At 38.9% G+C, this 22,458-nt stretch overlaps 1 protein-coding gene across 5 annotated transcripts in view; it reads right to left on the bottom strand.

The window, feature by feature from the left end:
- Rnf17 (ring finger protein 17) overlaps nucleotides 1–22,458 on the bottom strand; it is a 147,441-nt gene that overhangs the window by 42,106 nt on the left and 82,877 nt on the right. For all 5 annotated transcript variants that reach the window (XM_013505511.1, XM_013505510.1, XM_013505513.1 and 2 more), the window contains one exon: nucleotides 10,072–10,192. In XM_013505511.1, the coding sequence (XP_013360965.1) occupies nucleotides 10,072–10,192 (121 nt within the window). The remainder of the gene's footprint in view (nucleotides 1–10,071; nucleotides 10,193–22,458) is intronic.

Raw genomic sequence — 22,458 nt, 5'->3', positions numbered from 1 at the left:
GACACTAACTCAAGAGGTCTTCACGCTAGCAACGAAGTCTGTCCACTGTAACAGAACCTCAGCCCTCAGCACGTGTGTGAGTGCAACATGCACACGTATGAACCTGCACCTACACACAGTGGAAACCGAGAAGACAAGGCAACAAAATGCCTCCCCAAACTCCCAACTCCACCAAATCTCATCTATGGGGGATCGATGGAGAAGAAATGAAAAGCAAAACAGCTGAACAATATGAAATGATCAAAAAGGAGACAACAAATCAGCAAGGTGAGCTCAAAGATGATGTAACTAAACAGATAATGGACTTAAATAATAAGTGAGTTTAAAGACACTAATGAAAACTAGTTGAGCTAAACAAAATGACACAAAATATGAATGACTAGTTCATTTTTTAGCTGTGCACTCATTTTTTCCTTTTTAAAATTTTTTTCAGTACACATTGAAGTATGATTACAGTCATCATGGGGAATTGGTACATGTACATAACACATCTTAATTCTTTTTACATCCCTTTCCCCTCCCTTCCTTTAACCCTCACTCCATACCTCGGTCCCCTTCACTCTTGCAAAAAATCTAACACCCTGTTTCCTATTATCCATCTTTTGTTTTGCTCTTTTATATTTTGGGTTTCTCATATAAGAGACCTTGAAGTCTCTGCCATTATCTATATTACCTGTATGCAATATTTAAGCTTGTCTTGAATTTTACTTAACACTATGATCTCAAGGCACATCTTTTTCCTACAAATGACTCGAGGTGTCTTTAACGACTCATTTACTCTTCCTTATGGCAGAGCAGTGCTCCACTGTGTGTAAACACCACATTTTCTTTATCCATCCATCTGCTGACGGTCATTACAGGCTACATGTAGCCCACGTAGCTACCATGAGCTGTGCTGCACGTATGGGTATATACTTATCACAGCAGTATGTCTTTAACTTCTGGGAAAGATACCTGGGAGAGGAACAGCTGAGTCAAACAGATTTCTATTTTTAGTTGTTTGAGGACTCGCTGTACTGATTTCCTTAGTGGCTGTACTAGTTCCTATTCTCACCAATAATGTAGAAGGGTTCTTTTTTTAGGTGCCGGAACTTGAACTCAGGACTTTGCACTTGCCATGCAGGCGCCTGTGCCGCTGAGCTACATCCTCAGGCCTGGGCTCCCTTTTCTTTGCAGCCTCATCAGCACTGGTTATTGTTTGATTTCTTGATGGTAGCCATTCTTTCCAGAGTAAGATACAATCTTGGTGTTGATTTAATTTGCATTTCTCTAATGCTCAGTGATGCTGAACGTTTTTTCACGTATTTACTGGCCACCTGTAGTCCTGAAAACTGTCTATTCATTTTAGGTGCCCATTTTTTTGACGGTGTCTTTTATTTTGAGGGGGTCAAATTTTCTGCAGTTTTTATATATTCTTGGTACTAGTCTCTAAGAAGTAGATGGCAAAATTTGTCTCCTATTCTTTAGGTTGTTGCTTCACTCTGTTGTTTTTTCTGCTGTGGAGCAGCTTTCATATGATCCCATTTGTTGACTCTTGATGTCATTTCTTGTACAATTTTGGGGCTCTGCTCAGAAAGTCCTTGCCTATGCCTATACCTTCCAGTTTTACCTATTTTGCCTTCCAGCAGATTAAAAGTGTTTGTTTCAATATTTAGGTCTAGCTTCAATCTTCTGCGTGTAGATAGCCAGTTTCCCCAACACCACTGCTGAAGAGGCTATTTTTCCACTAGCATATACTTTTGCCCCTTTGCCAAACACCAGATGTGTGAATGTGCCCGGGGTTATTTCTGTGTCTCCTATTCTGTTCCACTGATTCACATATCTGCTTTTGTACCAGTACCATGCCATTTTTTTAAAAAATCACTGTAACTTTGTAGTATAATTTGAAATCTGAGACTGTGATGCCTCCTGCTTTGCTCTTGCTACCTGGGATTTCTTTCTTATTTTGGGGCTCTTCAGGTTCCATACGAATTTTAGGATTGTTTTCTCTGTGAGGAATGCTGTTGGTATTTTGATTGAGATTGCAAGCAGTCACTTTTATTGGTTCTGTCTATACAGGAATAGGTGATATCTTTCTTTTTTCCTCTCATTCATTCATTCATTCATTCATTCCTTTTTTTGAGACAGGTCTCGCTATGTAGTTCAGGCTGGCCTCAAATTCATGGTGATCCTCCTGCCTCAGTTTCCTTAGCACGGGGATCATGGCTGTGTGCCACCATGCCCAGTTGATCTTTCCATTTTCTTTTTTGTAAGTTAAGGTTAATCTATTGCTAATTATTATTATTATTATTAAAGAAAATAAAAATAACAAAATAACAGACAAAAACAAAACAAAAACAATAAAATGATACAGGGTTTCAAAACAAAATGACAGGAATTAACAGTGGTTGTTATATTATGTACTGTTATCTTCAATGAAGTTGCTCAGATTACCAGATGTAAGAATGTAAGATTGATCAAATCATTAAAGGGAATAAAAAAATAGTAAAAAAAAAATTAGAAACAATACCGAGCTTCACTAAACAAGATGGTGGGAACTCACCAACGGTTGTTATACTGCACACTGTTGTCTTCAGATTAACTGTTCAGATCACCAGACAGAAGCATGCAAAATTGGTCAAAACATTTAAGCATTAACTGTTCCTTGCAATAAACCATTAGATATCAATAGTATAATTATCGCAGCTATCCTTTCTTCCTTCCTTCCATCCATCGATTCATCTATTTTTATCTTTCCTTCCTTCTTTTTTTCTCCTTTCCCTCATCCCAGTTATTCCCTCCCACTGAGCAATTTCTTTCCCTTTCACAACATCTATTGTACCTTTTGGGTTTTATTTACTCATTTTCTGATGTCCTCTTCAATCTGCTTTTCAGAGTACTGTAGTTTTCATTATAGAGGTCTTTCATTTCCTTGGTTAGGTTAATTTCTGAGTAATTTTTCTTGATGTTATTGTGAATGATATTTTCCTACTTTCTCAGTTGGTTCATTACTGATGTACAGAATATATTGATTTTTGTGTGTCGATTCTGTGTCCTGCTACACTGATGAATTTATTAATTCTGGGGGTCATTTGGTAGAACTTTTTGGGGCTATGTAGAGGATCATATCATCTGTGAATAATGATAATTTGACTTCTTTCTTTCCTATACATATTCCTGTTATTTCTTTCACTTGCCTCACTCCTCTAATGTTTTTAGTACTATAATCAACAGGTATAGTGACAAAGAACAATCTTATTTTGTTCCTGATTTTAGAGGGAAAGGTTTCAGTTTTCCCTCATTTGATATGTGAGCAGGTTTATCATAAATGGCTTTTATCAGATTAAGATAAGTTCATTTACTCTTCAATAAGTATCTTTTTTAGGGATTTTTAAATCATGAATGGATATTGGATTTTGTCAATGGCTTTTTCTGCATCTATTGAGATGATCATGTGATTTTTGTCCTTGCTTTTGTTTACGTGATGTATTACATGTATTGATTTGCGTATCTTGAACCATCCTTTCATCCCTGGGATGAAGCTTACCTGGCAATGATGTTTGATCTTTCTGATGATTTGTTGTATTTGGTTTGTATTTGTTGAGGACTTCTGTGCCTATGTTCATCGAAGCAACCGGCCTATAGGTTTTTACTTAGTAAGTCCTTGTCTAATTTGGGAATCAGAGTAATGCTGGCTTCCCAGAATGAGTTTGGGAGTATTCCTTCTCTGTCAACTTCATTATGAAGTTTGAGGAAAATTGACATTTGATCCTCCCAGTTCTTGCAGAATTCAGTGGTGGTTCTATTGGGCCCTGGGCTTTTCTTATTTGATACATTTTTATTATTGTTTAAATTTCACCAGGTGTTGTGGCACACACCTGTAATCCCAGCACTCGGGAGGCTGAGGCAGGAGAACTGTTGCGAGTTGGAGACCAGCCTGGGCTACAAAGTGAGCTCAAGGACAGCCTGAACTGCACAGTGAGACCCTGTCTCAAAAAGACAAAAACAAAAAAATAAATCAAAGAGACAAAAAAAAAAAAAATTCAATGCCTGTTACTAGAATGTTCAGAATTTTTTATCTTCTTGGTCAGTGTTGATAATTCCTATATCTAGGAATCAATCCATTTCTTCGAGATTCTCCCATTTATTGGTGTACACGTTTTTGAAGCAGTTACTAATAATCTGGATTCTGGGCTGTCAGCTGTGATTTACCTTTCTAATTTCTAATTGCCTTCATTTGAGTCTTTTCTCTCCTGTTTTGGCAAAACTAGCTGAGAGAGCGGGACGTGGCAGCACACGCCTGTAATCCGAGTACTCAGAAGGCTGAGGCAGGAGAATTGCTATGAGTTTGAAGCCAGCCTGGGCTACATAGTGAGACCCTGTCTCAAAACAAAAACAAAAACAAAACAACTGGCTGATGGGTTGTCTGTTTTGTCTATTCTTTGGAAGAATCAGCTCTTTATTCTTTTTAATGTTTTTTGTTTGACTTTTTTAAAGAGAGAAGAAAACAAAGATAAAAACAACACGAAAACTATAAAAACAGTACACAATTTCGAAACGATGATAGAAAATCAACAGTGGTTGACTTTCTATAGCTTCCACTTTGATCTTTAATAATTTACTTCCTTGTACGAGCTTTGGGTTTTGGATTGTTCTCTAGACTTTGAAATGCATCATTATGTTATGTTTACACTCACTGCTTTTTGATGTGGGCATTCAAAACTATACACTTCCTTTGCAAAACTTCTTTCATTGTGTCCTATAGGTCCTGGTACATTGTGCTGGCATTACTGTCTAATCTCTTCTTGACTTCTGTTACACAATGATAATTCAAGAGTGTAGTAATTGTTTAAGACAGTTTGCATAATTTCTATGGTTTCTGCCATTGATTACTAGTTCTATGCATTAGGACCTAATAGTAGACATGTGATAATTCTGATTTTTTTTGTATTTATATAAACACAGTACGAGTATGTAGGAGAGAAAAACTACTCCCTCAGAGTTAGGAAACAGAAAACAAAGGGAAAGGGCTGGGGCTCCACAGTCCCCATCTAGATCATGTCCCCAGTGATCTAATACCCCCAGAAGTCCTGCCTTCTAAATGTCCAAGCACCTCCCAACAGTGCAAACCTGGAGACCAAGCCTTCTAAAAAATGGGCCTCTGGAAGACATTCAGCATTCATCCACAACAGTAGGTTCTTCCTACTGTGTAAGTGTCTATTACATTTATTTCTGTTATGATTTTTATTATTTTCTTCCTTCAGCTGACTTTTGGTTTAGTGTTGTAGCTTAGATAAATAATGTCCTAATGAATTCTCATGTGTGGGAGGTGATTAGATCACATCCTGTCGTGCTTGTCAGTGGACTCTCCCTCTGATGAATGTGCTGTTAGGAAGTGGGGCCTGGCTGGAAGTGGGGCTCTGGGGGCATGACCTGGAAGGCTGTAGTTTTGTCTGAGCTCCTCCCTCTCTCTCAGCTTCCTGGCTACCATGGGTTGAACATGTTCTCCTGTCATGCCACCTGCCCTAGAGCCAGCTGACCATGAACTGAAACCACGATCCACAATGATCTCTCATCCTTCAAACTGTGGGACACTTTGTCCCAGCAATGAAGAAAGTGACTAAGACAGAAATTGGTACTGTCTTACCAGTGAGGCTCTTCCAAACCTATGTGGTGTAGAAGCCTTTGGAACTTGACTGTAGCAGGAGTTTGGAAAAGTTTGGAGAACTGAGTTAGAGAACCCCTAGAATGTTATAATGTGTAATTCTGGACACAGCTCAGAAGACCAGAATGCTGACAGCAACTGAAACAGTAAAGGCCAGACTTAGGAGTTTCAGTTGGAAGTAAAGACTCCACGACAGACTAAAGGCCATGTGTATTTAATTAATGCCCTCGAAGAAAATCTGTGTACCACTTTGCCCATGAGACTTTGAGGAGACTAAGATTAATGGCAGTGGACTAATTTATCTAGTGGAAGAAACTGCAAAGCAGCCCAGTGTTCAGGTGGTAGTATGGGTACTGAAGGCTTGTTATGGTTGATACATTGTGTCAACTTGGGGAGTCTAGAGGTTTGGCTAAGTGACTCAGGAGGAAGCCAGGGTGCTTGCTTTGTACACATCCTGAGCCTGTGCAAGAGGAGGGCATGGAGATTATGTGAGTGCTACATGCCCCTTAGGTGGGGGTAGCCTGTTTACAAAGTAAGGCAGGGAAAGAAGCTGCTTGCCTCCATTCCTCCCTTTTGCTCTGGCTGTTTGCGTTTAGCTGCCATTCCGCCCTTGCTCTTGTTGCTTTGTTATCTTCTGCCTTGGAGCCAGCCAAGTATGGACTGAAACCTCCACAAACTGTAAGCTAAATAAACTTTTCCCTCCTTCATTTTGGGCATTGGGTATTTTATCCCAGCAACAAGAGAAAAGTAACCAAGACAAGGCTGCTTTCAGCCAGATCTATAGTAAAAATCAAGAGCAAAAGAAAGAGCTAAAATACACAGAATGTTCTGAATTTTGCCAAAAAGGAAGTGCCTGAAAAGCTTAGAGAGAATGTTGCTGAAAAGATTATCATTAAAAGAAAGCTAAGTACTTTGTATCAGGAGAACAGGAAAGATGCCTTGAAGGCATCTCAGGGATCAGCAAGATCCTACCCTTCACAAGGCTAAAGGGTTCAAAACCTTAACACTTTCATTTGAAAAGACAGCCCATGAGACGCATGATGGAAAAGGGCTGTCTAGGGAATTGGTTCCCCAGGATTCATTTCACTGTGTTTAGCCATCTACTCAAGAGGCCTCTGCAGCCATTATCCAAGGGGCCTGGGTACTCCTGAAGCCAGCAGCCAACCTTGGAGTCATCCACATCTTAGATATATGCAAAACAGAAGAGTTACAGGATCATAAAGGCTTCAACACAGATTTCAGAAGAAGGCCTGAGTGACCAGCTACTTAGCGTGCCCCTGAGATGGCTATGTGTAAGAATGATGTCAAAAGTGAATTAGAGACCTCAGGAATATGGGTCATCAACTCAGGAAAACTGTAGGCAGTGAGTGGAGCCACCCCGAAAGAGATGACAATGATTGCGACCTGCTGCGACACAGGGATGGGGCTGCTCAAGCCCTCTGGTGTCTATATCTTGCCACAACTTGCCCTGGGTGCTGGATATGGAACTACATGATTAACATTTGTCCTAATGGGTTTTGTTCTTGCTTTGGTACTATTCCTTTCTACACCCATTTTTTCTTTTAAAATGGGAATATTTACTCTGTGCCACTATATGTTGGCAGTGTTTAACTTTCTTTTCATTTTTACAGGGGCTCACATAAGATTTTGCCTTGAGCCTCAGAGAAGACTTTAGACTTGGACTTTTCAGCAGTGCTTAAACTATTAAAAGATTTTGCAGACTCAGATGGAATAAATGCATTTTGCATAATGAGATGGACACAAGTCTTTTGGGGGCCAGGGGAGGGACGTTATGGTTTAGATCTGAAATGTCCCACCCATATGCTCACGTATGTGGTAGTTGATTGGATCATAGGGTGCCATACCCATTTGAGGACTTAGCTATTCATGAGCTCAACTGCTGAATGCGCTGTTGGGTGGTGGGGCCAAACTGGAGATGGGCCACTGGGGACTTGACCCAGAAGTATATATTCTTGTGCCTGACTACTCCCCTCTGCTTCCTAACTGCCATGAGTTGAGCACTTTTTCCTCTGCTAGGCCCCTCTGTCATCCTGTTTCTGCCTTGAAGCCACCTGACTGTAGACTGATAAGCCTGTCCTTCTTTAAGTTATGGGTGTCAGGTATTCTGTTCCAGTGACAAGATAAGTTGGTGTGTTCATTTTCTAGTTCATTGAGATAGAGAGGTAGGTTGTCTGAGATCTTTCTCTGTGATGCAGGTATTTACCATAATACAGTTCCCTGTTAAACTTGTTTATCTTTTAAGCCTGAGTATGTGGTATTTCTATTTTTATTTGTCTCAGAATTAAAAAAAAATTACCTTTGATTTTCTTTTGATCCACTGGTGTTTTTTTTTTTTTTTTTTTTTTTTGTCTTTTTGTCTTTTTGAGACAGGGTCTTGCTGTGCAGTTCAGGCTAGCCGGGAGCTCACTTTGTAGCCCAGGCTGGTCTTGAACTTGAAACAATCCTGCTGCCTTAGCCTCCCAAGTGCTGGGATTACAGGCATGTGCCACCATGCCCGGCACGATCCATTGGTGTTAAAATGTATTATTGTTAATAAAAAACACTTAGGAACAACTCTCTATCACTTTTCATAAAAAGTTCTCACCAATCTTTAACAACTTTGTAACAATCTAATTTATTCAGTAGCTTCTACATGTTTCAAACCATACTACAAACAGCATATAATGATTATTCTGATGTTACAAAGTTGTATTTGGTAAAGGCAAACATCATAAAGTATCATTTGACTGTTTTCTTATGAAGTTAAAACTATACTTACTTGACTTAAAACCAGCAATCATACTCTTACATATTTACTGTTTATAGCAGCTTTATTCATAAAGCTGCCCCAAACTGGTAATAGCCTAAACATTAACTAGTGAATGAATACAATGTCACATCTATGTAGAACACTAACAATAGACCACTGATATATGCAACATTAGAGACTATCTAAAGTGTTACAGAAAAATGGAAGAATCTAGGCACAGAGGGGAAGATTTATATTATTGCTTAAAGCAATAAGAAGTGTAAGAGTAAAAATTAGATCAGTGGTTGCCAGGCACTGGAGAGGGAAGGGACTGATTAGAGAAGGCGTGAAGGAACTATGTGGGATGGTGGAAATATCCTGTATCTCAACTGTGATGACACATGACAATTTGTTTTCACATATAGCACGTAGTTACAGAATAGTCTACTATGTCAAATCATTTACCTGTGTACCTAAAAAGAGAGAACTTCTACTGTATGTACGTTTCAAGTCATATTACAAATATGTAATAATTGTTCTGTTATAAATTATATATATGTTATAAATTATGTTTACAAAGCATAGAAAAACTTGGTCTAACATAGCTTAAATGTTTACTCTCATTTCTTTCCTCCTTTGAGACTTTCAGTAGAAAAAGGCCAAGCCCTCTTTTTTTCTGCTTCTAGCTTTACCTGTGTCAAGGTGAGAGGTGGAGCTAGACCAAAGTGAGTATCACAGGAGGTGTCACTGGAAGCCTCTAGTGGATGTCACTGTTACTCTAGCTTAAGCCGACGGCCATTATGTGTGGGTGCTATCCAAATATGGGCTTTCTTGAGGGCTGCATATGAGTTCTTTTGCAGCATCCACTCCCATTGTATAAGTCTTTATTGTAGAAGAATTCTTTGCCCTGATCTTCAAAGCCTTCCATCTGTTCTTGTATTCTGCTCTTTTGTTTCCCAGATCACCTCACCCACTGTTAGTCTCTGGTAGGTATGAGCACATGGCTTCAACCTGATTACCTTTATTTATTATTATTTTTTGTCTTTTTAAGACAGGGTCTCGCTATGTAGTTCAGGCTGGCCTTAAACTCACTTTGTAGCCCAGGCTAGTCTTGTACTTGCAAAAATCCTCCTGCCTCAGGCTCCTGAGTACTGGGATTATAGGGGTGTGTCACCATGCCTGGCATTTTTTTTTTTTCTGATTATCTTTAAAAGTATCCACTTGGAGAGGCTGGGGATGTAGCTTACTGGTACAGGACTTGCTTCGAATGTGTGAGGACCTGGGTTTCATCCCCAGCACTATACTCACAAAAAACTTATCACCTGAACCCAGAAAATTCCCATTTCTTCAAAAGGGAATGTGGACTACTCTATCACTATGCTATTCTCTATCCTGCCATTTCCTTTCTCAATTTTCTTTCTCAGATAGTCACAATGGCTGCCTAAGCAGATGTTTCACCTAAAAAGTGGTGCCAGTCTCTCTTAGAAGTGTCTTGAGATATCTTTTTTTTTTTCCCCCCAGCTTTAGGATTTCTCAGGGTGAAGGAAAAAGCCACTCTATTCCATTAGATTAATGACTCCAGTCTCTTTCCTCTGTGTTTTCTACTGCAAGAACAGGAAAATTCCAGCTCATCTTGTAATTAAAATATTACATATGCAAAGTTCACCCATCTACTCACCCTGTTTCATAAGATGCTAGGCCTTCTTTGACTAACTGGTCATTAATACTAGTAGGAGTCATTCCAGGAGCACCAAAGGAATCGAAGAGCTCAACTAAAAGTACATTATCTTCCAGAATTTCTGTAAAAAAACCATTAAACTATTTTAGGGAAATAAATAAATATGTTGTAAAATATATTCAATGGTGAATTTTAAAAACCTGGAAACTTAATTTCTTTTTTTTTTCTTTTTTTGCATATACAAGATATCTTACTGAATATGTCAGTTTTTCTCTAGGGTTAAAGTAGTATTTTGCAGTCACAAATGAGTTACCAATGGTTTTTGTAGTTACCGATGGCTTCTTTAAATTGTATTTCAGGACAGCTGGGCTAAGAGGCTAAGGGAGGAGGATGGCAAGTTTGAGTCCAGTCTGGGTAAAACAGTGACTTAGCCAGACCTTTTTTACAAACAAAAATATTAAAAAAGAAGGGCTGTGGATGTGGTTCAGTGCAAAGGCCTTGAGTTCAATTCCCAGTAATTAAGGAAAAAACCAGAATAGCCACTTGCTGGGTATGGTGGCATATACCTGTAGTCCCAGCACTCAGAAGGATGAGGCAGGAGGATCTCTGAGTGTTCAAGGCTACTGTGAGGTGCATAGTGAGTTCAAAGTTAGTCTAAACTATATAGTGAGATGCTGTCTCAAAAAAACCCCAAAAAACAAAACCCCAAAATATGGTGTACTTTCTGTGCAATAATGAACAAAAATTAGTTTAAAGCTTTCTAGATTTACCAAAATATAAATTGGGGAGATCTAACACGGCTGAATAGAGGAGGAATCACATCACAGAGACTCACAGAAGATCAACTAAAAACAGAGGTAACTGAAACAGGGGAGGGACATATATCCTGATACAGAAAATCAATTTGAAAGACGATACTTGTAGATCAAACAAAATGCACACGTAGAAGTTAAAAGGACGGGAGGAGGCCCCCCAGTACCTGTCTGTAGGGCCCTCACCCTTGGCCACTGCAGCCATCTCAGCCATCTTGAGAACTTCCCAAATAGTAGGAAGGAAGCAAGGAATGCGGCAGAGTCTAGCCTCTCAGAATAGACTCAGGGTATACAGTCCCTTTAGTCCTTCACAGCCTCTCTACAGCCAGAGGATGCAGCTCTCGGCATCCTTGCCAGCACACACCAGGGGCCCTCCCTACACACCCACCCACAGGTGGTGAGAGGACAAACAAGGGAACAGCATCCGCAAGTCTACACAGCGGCGTATATCTGCAGTCTTCAGTTTTGGGCACCAGCACAACTGAGTCACTGCGGGATACCTCAGGTTGGTCCCACATCAGCTGGGACCTTCATCTGGCACAGAGAATTAACACAGGTCACATGTGGGTCCATGCCTGGCACCTGACACTGCTTGAGTTCTCACCTAGTGCTCACTGCCTTATGCGACCCCTAGGCCCACTGGAGCCTGTCTGACACCCAGCACCAATCCTAGGCTGTCTAAGTCTCCAGAGGTAGTTCTGGTCTTATGCGCGTCTCTACCTGCTGCACTAACCCTGCCAGAGCTCCCACTCAGGCCCAGTGCAGCAGGCACCACACCTCCACCCTGGGCACCACACCTCTACCCTGGGCACATTAGCACCTCCATTTTGCATCTGGCCACAGTCCTGGACTGTCTCCACCCAGTGTATTAGGCCAGTCCTTTGATTGGTTTGCAGCAAGGGCTAAAGGTCCGTCTGATTTGCCCAGTGCCCAGGACCCCTGTGAGACTCTACCCAGTGCCCTGTACCCTCTCTGGGCAGGCTAGAATCTCCCCACATCAATCCCAGGCACACCCAACTCTCCACTGGGTCCTTCAGGCTGGCATGAGCCTTGATCTGGTATTGTGAGCCAATACCATGGACACCAGAATATATATCAGGTACCCAGTGTTGGTCCCCATCCAGCAGGAATGAGGTGCCAGGCACCTCAGAATGCAAAGCCCCACACCTTTCCTGGGTCTCTGTCTCAGCTGGGACAGTTGGTACCAATTGGTGCACAGATTGGGGCACCCTGAAAAGAGAGTCCCCTAGCAAAACCCACAGGCTATGAAGAGGGGCAAAGAGGAATGGGACATGGCATATTAAAGACTGCAGACTCTGGGAGAAAAATACTCTTCTGGAAACATGTAGGAATTTTTTTTCTCTTTTTTCTCCCGTTTTTTGGGGTGGAATTTAGAGTTTTTCACCAATTTTGTTGTTCTTTTTAAATAATAATTATGTTTCAATAGCACCTCTTTTGCTTTTGTCTCTCTCTCCCCTTTTCTCACTTTCTTTCAACTTGTTCCCTTAGTATTTTTTCTTTTTTCCTTTTAGTTTAATCTCTGCTCATTATTAATCCTTTCCTACTTGGTTTTACCTACTATTGTTATTTCATACTACTAATTTTCTTTCATTCTTTAATAGGAACTTTTAAAATTTCAATCTTAACACCTTCTTCCCATCTCCCATCACTTAATTTTGCAAAATCTGTTTTTTTCCTCCATGCTCCCCATGTAGGCACCTCATCCTTACTAGTATACCCACTTCTCTTTACGAATCTGTAGATACTCAACTATATCTTACTATGGTTGAATACTGTTCTATTGTTAATGGAGGCAACATTCCTCTATTGAGTAAAGTACTGTGTATCACTATATGGTTTGTCTTAGAGTCTGTGCTATAATTACAGATCTTGTTCTTGTGGTTAAAGTTGGTACAATGTTAGTTATTATAGTTTGTCATTATCCAGTTTGTATTTTATGCTATTGTTGTTGCTGATTTTACTTCTTTAGCCCATGTGACATAGTTGTTGCTATCAACTCGTTTTCTGTGTACATCAATATCTAGACTGACTGGGGGTCATAAACAATAGTGCATAAACAAAACCCCATGAACAAATAATAGTGTATTGGGTCAAACAGTCTGCAATGTTCTCTCCCTAATGAATGGAGGCAGATGGATCCTTGGATAGACCTAAAGGCCAATAGCTAGCTTCTCCTAGAGGACATATCTGAAAAGTAGTCATTATCTAAAGAGGTCTCAATACTAGCAATAAAGCTACCCACCATAAATAATTTGCAAGCCTCCACACAGAAAACAAATAAACAATAAGAAAAAACGGCTGCAAAACACCCCCAAAAGCTCCCAACTCCCCCAAAGCAAATGGAGGGGGCACCAAGCAGAAAACCACTTAAATGCCACACAACAATAACAGTGAAGGTAACAGTGGAGGTAACAAAACAGATCAATAAGACCCTTGGAGAATTCAAAGCAGAAATGGTTGCTGATATAATAAAAGAGTTAAGGACATTAATGAAAGAAATGATTGGTGAGTCTAGAGAAGGTGGTAATAGAAAATATAAGAGCTAAAAAAGAACATACAAGCCATAAATGCCCAACATAGGAAATAACTGGATTCCATGAAACAGTTTTAAACAGAAATCCAGTAGATTAAAAACTTTGTTGAAAGGCAGCAGAATCAACCAATGGGAGGACAGAATACCAGACCTAGAGGAAGACTAAATTCTGGAATGAAGATAATGTGGCCCCCTTTTTCATATGTGAATTCATCTTTCAGGGAATTAGCTGATGATTCACCAGTAAAGACAGATGGAATGTCAATTTTCTTTAACACGTCAATGTTTTGGATCCCATGCTAATGAGGTCTTCAGAATCAACACTGTGAACAATGGTTGCTTCCTATCCTGCTCTCTGTGCATTTAAAACCTTTATATAGAAATTACAATCAAGTCATCTAATTAACACGATGAAAGTGCCAGATGAGTTGTCTTTTACTGGTGGAGGCGTTATGGGTTCACAAGCATTCTCTGGTTTTGAATTAACCAAAAAACTCTTTAAACCTTCAGCTGGAGGTCTACTGAAACTAAGTGCTTAACAGAACTGATGTACTGAAATGATGTATTATGAAAAGGTAAATTATATTATATACCATTGTAACTATGTAGAAATTAAATATATAATCAAACTACTAAAAATTTTTATATGGCCTTATATGAAGGGAGTTTGAATGTTAATAAAACTTTTCCACTTTAAACACAGTAAATGTTCTACTGTACTTTTACCACATAGCTTTATATGCAGACTGCTACAAAGGTATAATTATTGAGGTAAGATAAACACACACCACCTCAGAACTTTATATGAAGTACCAACTCACAAGATTATCTAAATCTGGAAAAAAACTACAAAAAACAAAGTCAAGATTGTTGTCAAAATCATTCCAAAAATAAACAGCATGTGTTATGGTACCCTTTTGTACATCTTTACAGTAAATATATATGCTGACATGGAAAACTGTAATAAAATTATATTACAGAACAGAAAAAAAAAGAGTATCAGACCTACAAGACAGGAATGTGATTGATAATCAACTAATGAGAGATACCTTAAAAATAGCAAGGGAATATGAAAAATTGATCCAGCAAATGGCAGATGATCCAAAGAGACTAAGATTAATTGGAATCAATGCAAAATCAGAAGTAGCACAAAGGGCATAAAAAATCTGTTTACAGAAGTAATAGCAAGAAAACTTTCAAGTACAGAAAAATAAATTAAGGGGCAGGGGACATAGCTCAATGGCATAAGCTCCTGCCTGGCAAGAACAAGGTCCTAGGTTTGATACCCAGTTCCCACCCTCCCTCCCCCCAAAAAAGACACAGAAAAATAATTTGGTATACACATAAGTGAAGCATACAGAACCCCAAATAGCTATGATCAGAAAAGAACTACACCAAGACAGCATAGTCAAGGTTCCAGAAATTCAACACAAAAACAGAATCTTAAAAGCTGTGATATCAGAGAAATACATCACCTATAAAGGAAAACACATCAGAATTATAGCAGATTTCTCAACACAAACCTTAACATCAAGAAAAGCTTAGAGTGAAGTGTTTCAAGCCCTAAAAGAAAACTTCTAATATAGATTGATGTATCCCACAAAATTAACCTTTCAAAATTGATAGAAAAATAAGACACATGCATGATAAAGAGCATTTAGACTTATGACCAACAAATCAGCACCCAAAAAATGTTTTTAAGGTTATTCTAAAAAGAAATAATAAAGATAACAATGCCAAAAAACCCAATAGAATGAACCCATCAGGCCAGAAGGGGAGGAACAGGAATCAACAGCAGGATGATAATTTAATGACAAGGATAAGTTAATAATACTCAATACTAGTTGATGGGCAGATCAACTAGATACAAAATGCACAATGAAATATCAGAGCTGAACCAAATCTTTGAATAAATGGACTTAATAGATATAAATAGTGTTCTACCTAATAACAACAGAATATACACTCTCTGCAACACCATGTGGTCTTCAAATAGACCACATACTATTCCATAAAGCATGCTTAATCAAATGTAAAATAATCAAAATTACCCCATGGATCTTATCAAAACATACCACAAGAAGACAGAAATCAAGGTGAACACAGGGAAATTGAGTAATAACCTCTCAAATAACCAATGGATCACAGAGGAAATTAAAGAAGAAATAAGGCCAGACATGGTGGCACACACCTGTAATCCCAGTATTTGGGAGGCTGAAGCAGGAGGATCATTGTGAGTTTGAGACCAGCCTGGGCTACCAAGTGAGCTCAAGGCCAGCCTGAACTGCATAGCGAGATTCTGTCTCCAAAAAAAAAAAAAAAAAAAAGACAAAAGTAAGAAAAAAAGAAGAAATTAGACAGTCACTATAATCAAATGAGAATGCCAGTATGACATATCAGAACCCATGGGACATAAAGAAAGCAATCCTAAGAGGGAAGTTTATAGTGGTGAGTCCCTATGTCAGAAAAACAGCAAGCTGGAATAAATAACCTCATGATGAACACTGAGGCTCTAGAAAAACAAGAACAATCCAAACCCAACAGTAGTACAAGGAAGGAAATTACAAGACTGTAAGAGCAGAAATTATAAATTGTAAGAGCAGAAATTAATGCAATTGAGAGTAAAAAAATAAAATACAAAGGATCAATGAAACAAAGAGTTGGGTCTTTGAAAGATTAAACGAAACACATAAACCCCTAGCGAACCTTCTCAAAACAAGGAAAGAAAAGTCAGATTCATGCAATTAGAAATGACAAAGGTGAAATTACAGTGGATTCTGCAGAAATCGAGAAGATCATCAGTGACTATTTAAGGACTTGTACACTAGTAAAATTGGAAATTCAGATTCCTAGATATATATGAAATACCAAAGCTGAATCAAGAAGATATAAAAATCATAAATAATCCAACATCACTCAATGAAATTGAAGAAACGAACAATTACCAACTAAGAAAAGCCCAACTCCCAATGAATTCACTGCTGACTTCTACAAGAACTCTAGAGATGATCTAATGCCAGTACTCCTCAAACTACTCAATGAAATTGAAAGGAGAGCAGTACTCACGAAGTCATTACCATGACACCAAAACCAGAAAAGGACCCAAACAAAAAAGAGAACTATAGCTCAATCTCTTTAATGAGCATCATCAATAAGATACTGTCAAACAGAATGTAGCAAATTACCATAAAGATTATACACCACAACCACATAGGATCCATTCCAGGGACACGTGGATAATTCAACCTACATGAACCAATAAATGTAATACACCACATTAACAGAGCCAAGGACAAAAATTACATAATCACCTCAATAGATACACAAAAAGCATTTGGCAAAACGAAACATTCATTCATGATAAAAACTCTAAACAACCAGAAGGTCTTTATCTCAATCTAATAAAAGCTGTCTATGCCAAACAACAACCAAAATCATATTAAACTGGCAAAATTTAAAGCTTTCACTCTAAAATCAAGAACCAGATAAGGATCCCCACTATCATTAGTTCTGGAAACATTAGCCAGGGCAATTAGACAAGAGAAAGAAACAAAAGGAATATGGATAGGTAAGGAAGAAGTTAATTATTTGCTGATAACATGGTCCTCTACATAGAAGAACCCAAAAACCCTACCAAAAGACTCCTAGGATTAACTAATTCAGTAGTGTAGCAGGATCTAAAATCTACATTCAAAAATCAACAGCATTCCTTCCCACCATTAACAAATTTACTGAGAAAGAATACAGGGAAACAACACTTTTAATATCAGCATAAAGAAAAATGAAATACTTAAGAATTAACCTAACCAAGGAAGTGAAAGACCTCTCTAATGAAAACTAAGAGAGGATATCAGAAAATGAAAAGATATCTTCTGTTCTTGGGTAGGAAGAACCAATACAGTGAAAATGTCAAAACTAACAAAACTGTTACACAGATTTAACGAAATACCAATCAAAATACCAACAGCATCTCTCACATAACTAGAGAAAACAACCCTAAAATTATGGAACCAGAAATGACCAAGAATATCAAAAGCTATTCTGGGCGAAAAGGGCCAGTCAGAGGGCATCATAATTCCTGACTTTAAATTATAATACAAAGCTACTGTGATAAATAGCATGATACTGGCAATGAATTGAAGAGTTGATTCTTTGAAAAATTAAATAAAATCAACAAACCTTTAAAAAAAAAAAAAAAAAAAAAAAAGAAAAAAGAAAAAAAAAGACCCAAGGAATAATGGAACAGATTGGAAGATGCAGAAACAACTCCAAACACCTTATCTTTGACAAAGGGATTAAACACCTTCGCTGGAGGAAATATAGCCTCTATAACAAATGGTGCTTGGAAAAGTGGCTTTCCACATGCCAAAGATTGAACCTGGACCCAAATCTCTCACCATGCACTGAACTAAAATTGAAATGGACCAAAGATCTAAATATTAAAACAAAAACAATGTACTGAAAGACAGAATATGTAAAACTCTTGAAGACACAGGTGTAGGCAAAGACTTTATAAACAAAATTATGGTTCCACAGGACATACTACAAAGCATCAACAAATGGGATCACATCAAACTGAAAAGCTTCTGGACAGCAAAGGAAACTACCAACAGAGTGAAGACACAACCCACAAAATGGAAAATATACTTGCCAACTGTTCCTCAGACAGTGGAATAAAATCTAGAATATTCTTTATTGAATATATTCTTTATGCTCAAATAATTAGATATGCCAAATTTAAAGACCCAAAAATGGGCATCTGAAATGAACAGACACTTGACCAATACAAGTATGAAAAACTGCTTGACATAGCTGGCAAGTCAAGAAATGCAAATTAAAACAACACTGACCTTCTGAGACTTTGGGAAGATGGTGGAGTGGTGAACAGTAGAGAAACAGCCTCTTCGATATTTGGTGTCCAGACACTGGAATGTAGCAATGTGAGGAAGAGAAGGAGGAGGGAAGTGGGTCCTCAAGACCCAGCAAGGATCTGAAGCGAGAACTAAAAACCAAAAGAGAGTGAAGAGAAAGACTTCAATGAAGGAGGAGGAGGTGGCAAGTGGCACTTTCTCCCTGAGTCCTGACTCGAGGCATGGGAGGGGCGGCCTGAATCTGCAGATGCATGACTGCTGGTGACCCCAGAAGCCTCCACAGAGAAATGCACCAGTGCAATAGAGCAGGGGATGCAGAAGGCTGCAGTGTCTAGCGTTATTCAGGTGCAGACATCCCGCAGGAGAGGGAGACTGGCCAGCAGACATTTTGGAGAAGGGCCAACTGGGTTCAGAACAGAGCAGTTATGGGCTGGCCCCATCTAGTGGTCCCCAGTGTCAGGGCAAGTCAGAACCAAGTTCAAGTGGGCAAGAGGACAAAGAGCTGAGTTCAAACCAGGCAGAGGTAAGTTCAAGCCAGCAGGAGGCACAGAGTGCTTCAGGCTGTACACATCAGTTTCCAGCCTCATAGCCAGAATCCAGTTTGAACTTCAGTGGAACTAAATGTGTAGGCTTGCTGGGATTACCCACTACACTGGCACTAATAGCATGGATCTGGGCTCTATGCCTTCTTTGTCTACCAGTCACAATGCAGACATGCTTTGAAGTACATGTTTTTTTCTTCTTTCCTTTTTTTTGTTTCAGGTTTAGCTTTTTCTTGATTGCTTGCTCTTGATTTTTTATATGCATTTCAACATGGTTCCTAAATTTGTTGTTGTTCTGTTTTATTTTTTTGTAAAACAGAGTCTCACTATGCAGTTGAGAATATCCTTAAACTCACTAGGTAGCCCAGGTTACCTCAAACTTGCAGTGATCCTCCAGCCTGAGCCTCCCAAGAACTGAAATTACAGGTGTGCACCACCATGCTTGTCTATTATTTTTATTCCTTCTCTCCTTCACCAGCTTCCCAACTTTTGCATAATATTCCTTTGTCCGCCTGCCATGTTTCTAATCTCCCCCTCTTCTCTATCCCCTCCCCGCCGACCCTTTTTAATTGTCCTCCCTTGAGAATAAAATTGCTATATTCAGGGCATATTTACTGTATACAACTTTTTGGTTTGTTTTAGATTTTGTTATATAGCTATAAATATAGTCCATACAGTTAAAGGTGGCAAATTAATAGTTACCAGTTTGTCATTTTCTCAGGTATGTTTGATGTTATTTTTATTCATGATTGTACTACTTTAGCCAAAGAGACATAATTTTTCTCATCAGTTGTTCTTCCCAGTATGCCAAAACTAAGATTGCTTAAGGGTCATAATACTATAGGGCAGTGGCAAAGAGCCAGGGGTTAGGCCAAGATGCAGCAATTTCTTCTCCCCAATCAATTGAAGAAGTAGGATCTTCCAACAGACTCAAAATCCGAGAGCCAGCAGTACTTGGAATATATCTCTGAGAAGTAGTCGTTTCTGAAAGGTTCTAAATGGCAATAAATCTACTTGCCATGAGCATTTTGCAAGCATCAGACCAGGAATTAAACTAAAAATTGCAATCCTGTGCAACAAAGGCAAGGCAGGGGGCATCACAATTCCTGACTTGAAATTATATTACAAAGCTAGTGTGATAAAATTAGCATGGTACTGGCAATAAAAAAGATCTCAGGATCAGTGGAACCAATTAGAAGATGCAGCCACAACTCTAAATACATTCAACCACCTTATTTTTGAGAAAGAAGCCAAACATGTTCATGGAAGAAAGCCTTTTTAATAAATGGTGCTGGCAAACTGGCTCTCCACATGCTGAAGACTAAAACTAGACCTATGTCTATCACCATGCACTAAACTAAAGTCAAAATGGACCAAAGATCTAAATGTTAAAACAGAAACACTAAATCTATTAGAAGAGAAAGTAGGTAGAAATCTTGAAGACAGAGGTGCAGGCAGAGAGTTCATCAACAAACTGTAGACTGCACAGGAAATACTTCAAAGAATCAACAACTGGGATCTCATCTTATTGAAAAGCTCCTGCACATCAAAAGAAATGACCAACCGAGTAAAAAGACAACCCATAGAATGAGAAAAATTTTAGCTAGTGTCCTTCAGACAAAGGACTTATATCTAGAACATATAAAGAACTGAAAACAATCAGGCCCCCTAAATTCAAAGACCCAATTGAAAAATGGGCACCTGAGATGAATACACATCTCTCAGGTGAAGAAGTGGAAATGGCAAATATATGAAAAAAATTCAACATCACTGGTCATTTGAGAGATGCAAATTAAAATAACACTGAGACTCCATCTTACTCCAGAAAGAATGGCTATCATCAAGAAATCAACTAATAACAAATGTTGGAGGGGCTGTGGGGAAAAAAGAAAGAACCCTTCTCCACTGTTGGTGGGAGTACAGATTGGTATAACCATTATGGAAATCAGTGTGGACAGTCCTCAAAAAACTAGGATTGGAGGTCCCATTTGACCCAGCTAGTTTGGTTCTGGGACTCTTGCCAGAAGAATTAGAAATATTGTATCACAGTGGTATATGTGCACCCATGTTTACAGCAGCACAATGTGTAATAGCTAAATCCTGGGAACAACCCAAATGCCCACTAACCAAGGAATGGATAAAAAAGATGTGGTCTTTTATACAATGGAGTACTATTTAGCCATAAAGAAGGATAAACTGGAGACTTCTATAGGTAAATGGATGCAACTTGAGACCATACTCATAAGTGAAATAAATCAGGCTCACATATGTAAACATTGTATTGTCTCCCTGGTGTGAGAAACTGAAAGAGAAAATAAGGTCTGAAATGTACAATAGATATTGTGAAAAAAGAAGAAATCGTTCAAAACAAAAAAGGAGCTAGGATGGGGGAAAGGGAGGAAGCAAAACAGAAAAAAAAGCAAGTCAGTTATCCCCCTATCCAAAACCCTTGGGGCAAGATGTGTTTTAGAATGGATAAAAGGTACATAGTACATATGCTGTACATTCTGTAACATCTTCAGTGGACTACGGGGCACAGCCCCAAAACATAGTGTCTCTTAGTTCACTGAAAAGGAAGGTTTGTGCTAATACCATTTAGAGAATGTTTTATGCTCGTATCTTGTACTCTACTACTTTAATGATAATATCCAACATAGCAACTATTGTTATTCTATTATTTTGTTATGAAATTTTTATTTTTTCCATAAAATAAAAAACCAAAAAAATGGATGTAGAACTTTCATCAATGGAGAAAGCAAGAACGGTTGAAATGAGGGTAGGAGAAGCAGACCAAAAAAAATTAAGATGTGTTACATACAGGTATAAATCCCACGAAAAATGTGATTATTCTGTGTGGCAAACATGTACTAACAAAAAGCTAAAAACATAAATTAATATATATTAAGTACAAGTATTCTGTTGTATTTTTAGACTTTTTAGAATTCAATTCCAAAAGAACAAAGATGAGTGACAGTGAATTAAAGGCGAGTGTGCATAATGTTTTACAAGGTTTTGTTGTTGTTATTTGTTTTTGAGATAGGTTGTAAGTAAGGGGTTCAGGCTTGTCTCAAATCCACAGCCTTGATACTAGGAAAGCTGCCAGGTCCAGGTAAGGTTTATAGTTTTTATAAGTATTGTACAAATTTTAAAACAATAACTAAGTCTTGAACTCTTACTTCACTGGAGTTTTTTTCTGTCCCTTTAAAAAATACAAACTGTTTAACTTTTTTAGAAACTAAAATGGTCAATAAATAGTATGAAAGGCAAAGAAACTGCTCAAAAGGATAGAACAACTGGAATGAGGGAAAAGAGATAAGAAAGAAAGAAGGGAGAGCGAGAGCCAGTGTTCCAGGAGCGGCTAGACACCTGGGCTCGAGTCTGTGCTCGCCCACACCGCCACGGTTCCCAGCTGAAAGGCGTGGAGAGAGCCAGGTATTTCCCAGCTACTCCGAGGGCAGAGTGCGTGCATCAGGACCCCGCCGCCCAAGCCCCAGGAACTTCTCTGGCTGCGGGGGGGGGGGGGCGAACAAACCCTCAGCCCGGCGTGCCCTGCGCTGAGAGAGCCAGTGTTCCAGGAGCGGCTGGACTCCTGGGCTCGAGTCTGTGCT

Source organism: Chinchilla lanigera, unplaced genomic scaffold (genome assembly GCF_000276665.1).
Source record: "Chinchilla lanigera isolate Chin_1 unplaced genomic scaffold, ChiLan1.0 scaffold00096, whole genome shotgun sequence".
Classification (NCBI taxonomy): Eukaryota; Metazoa; Chordata; class Mammalia; order Rodentia; family Chinchillidae; genus Chinchilla; species Chinchilla lanigera.
The sequence above is the reverse complement of the archived record's forward strand: the minus strand, read 5'-3'. Positions and strand labels throughout refer to the sequence as shown.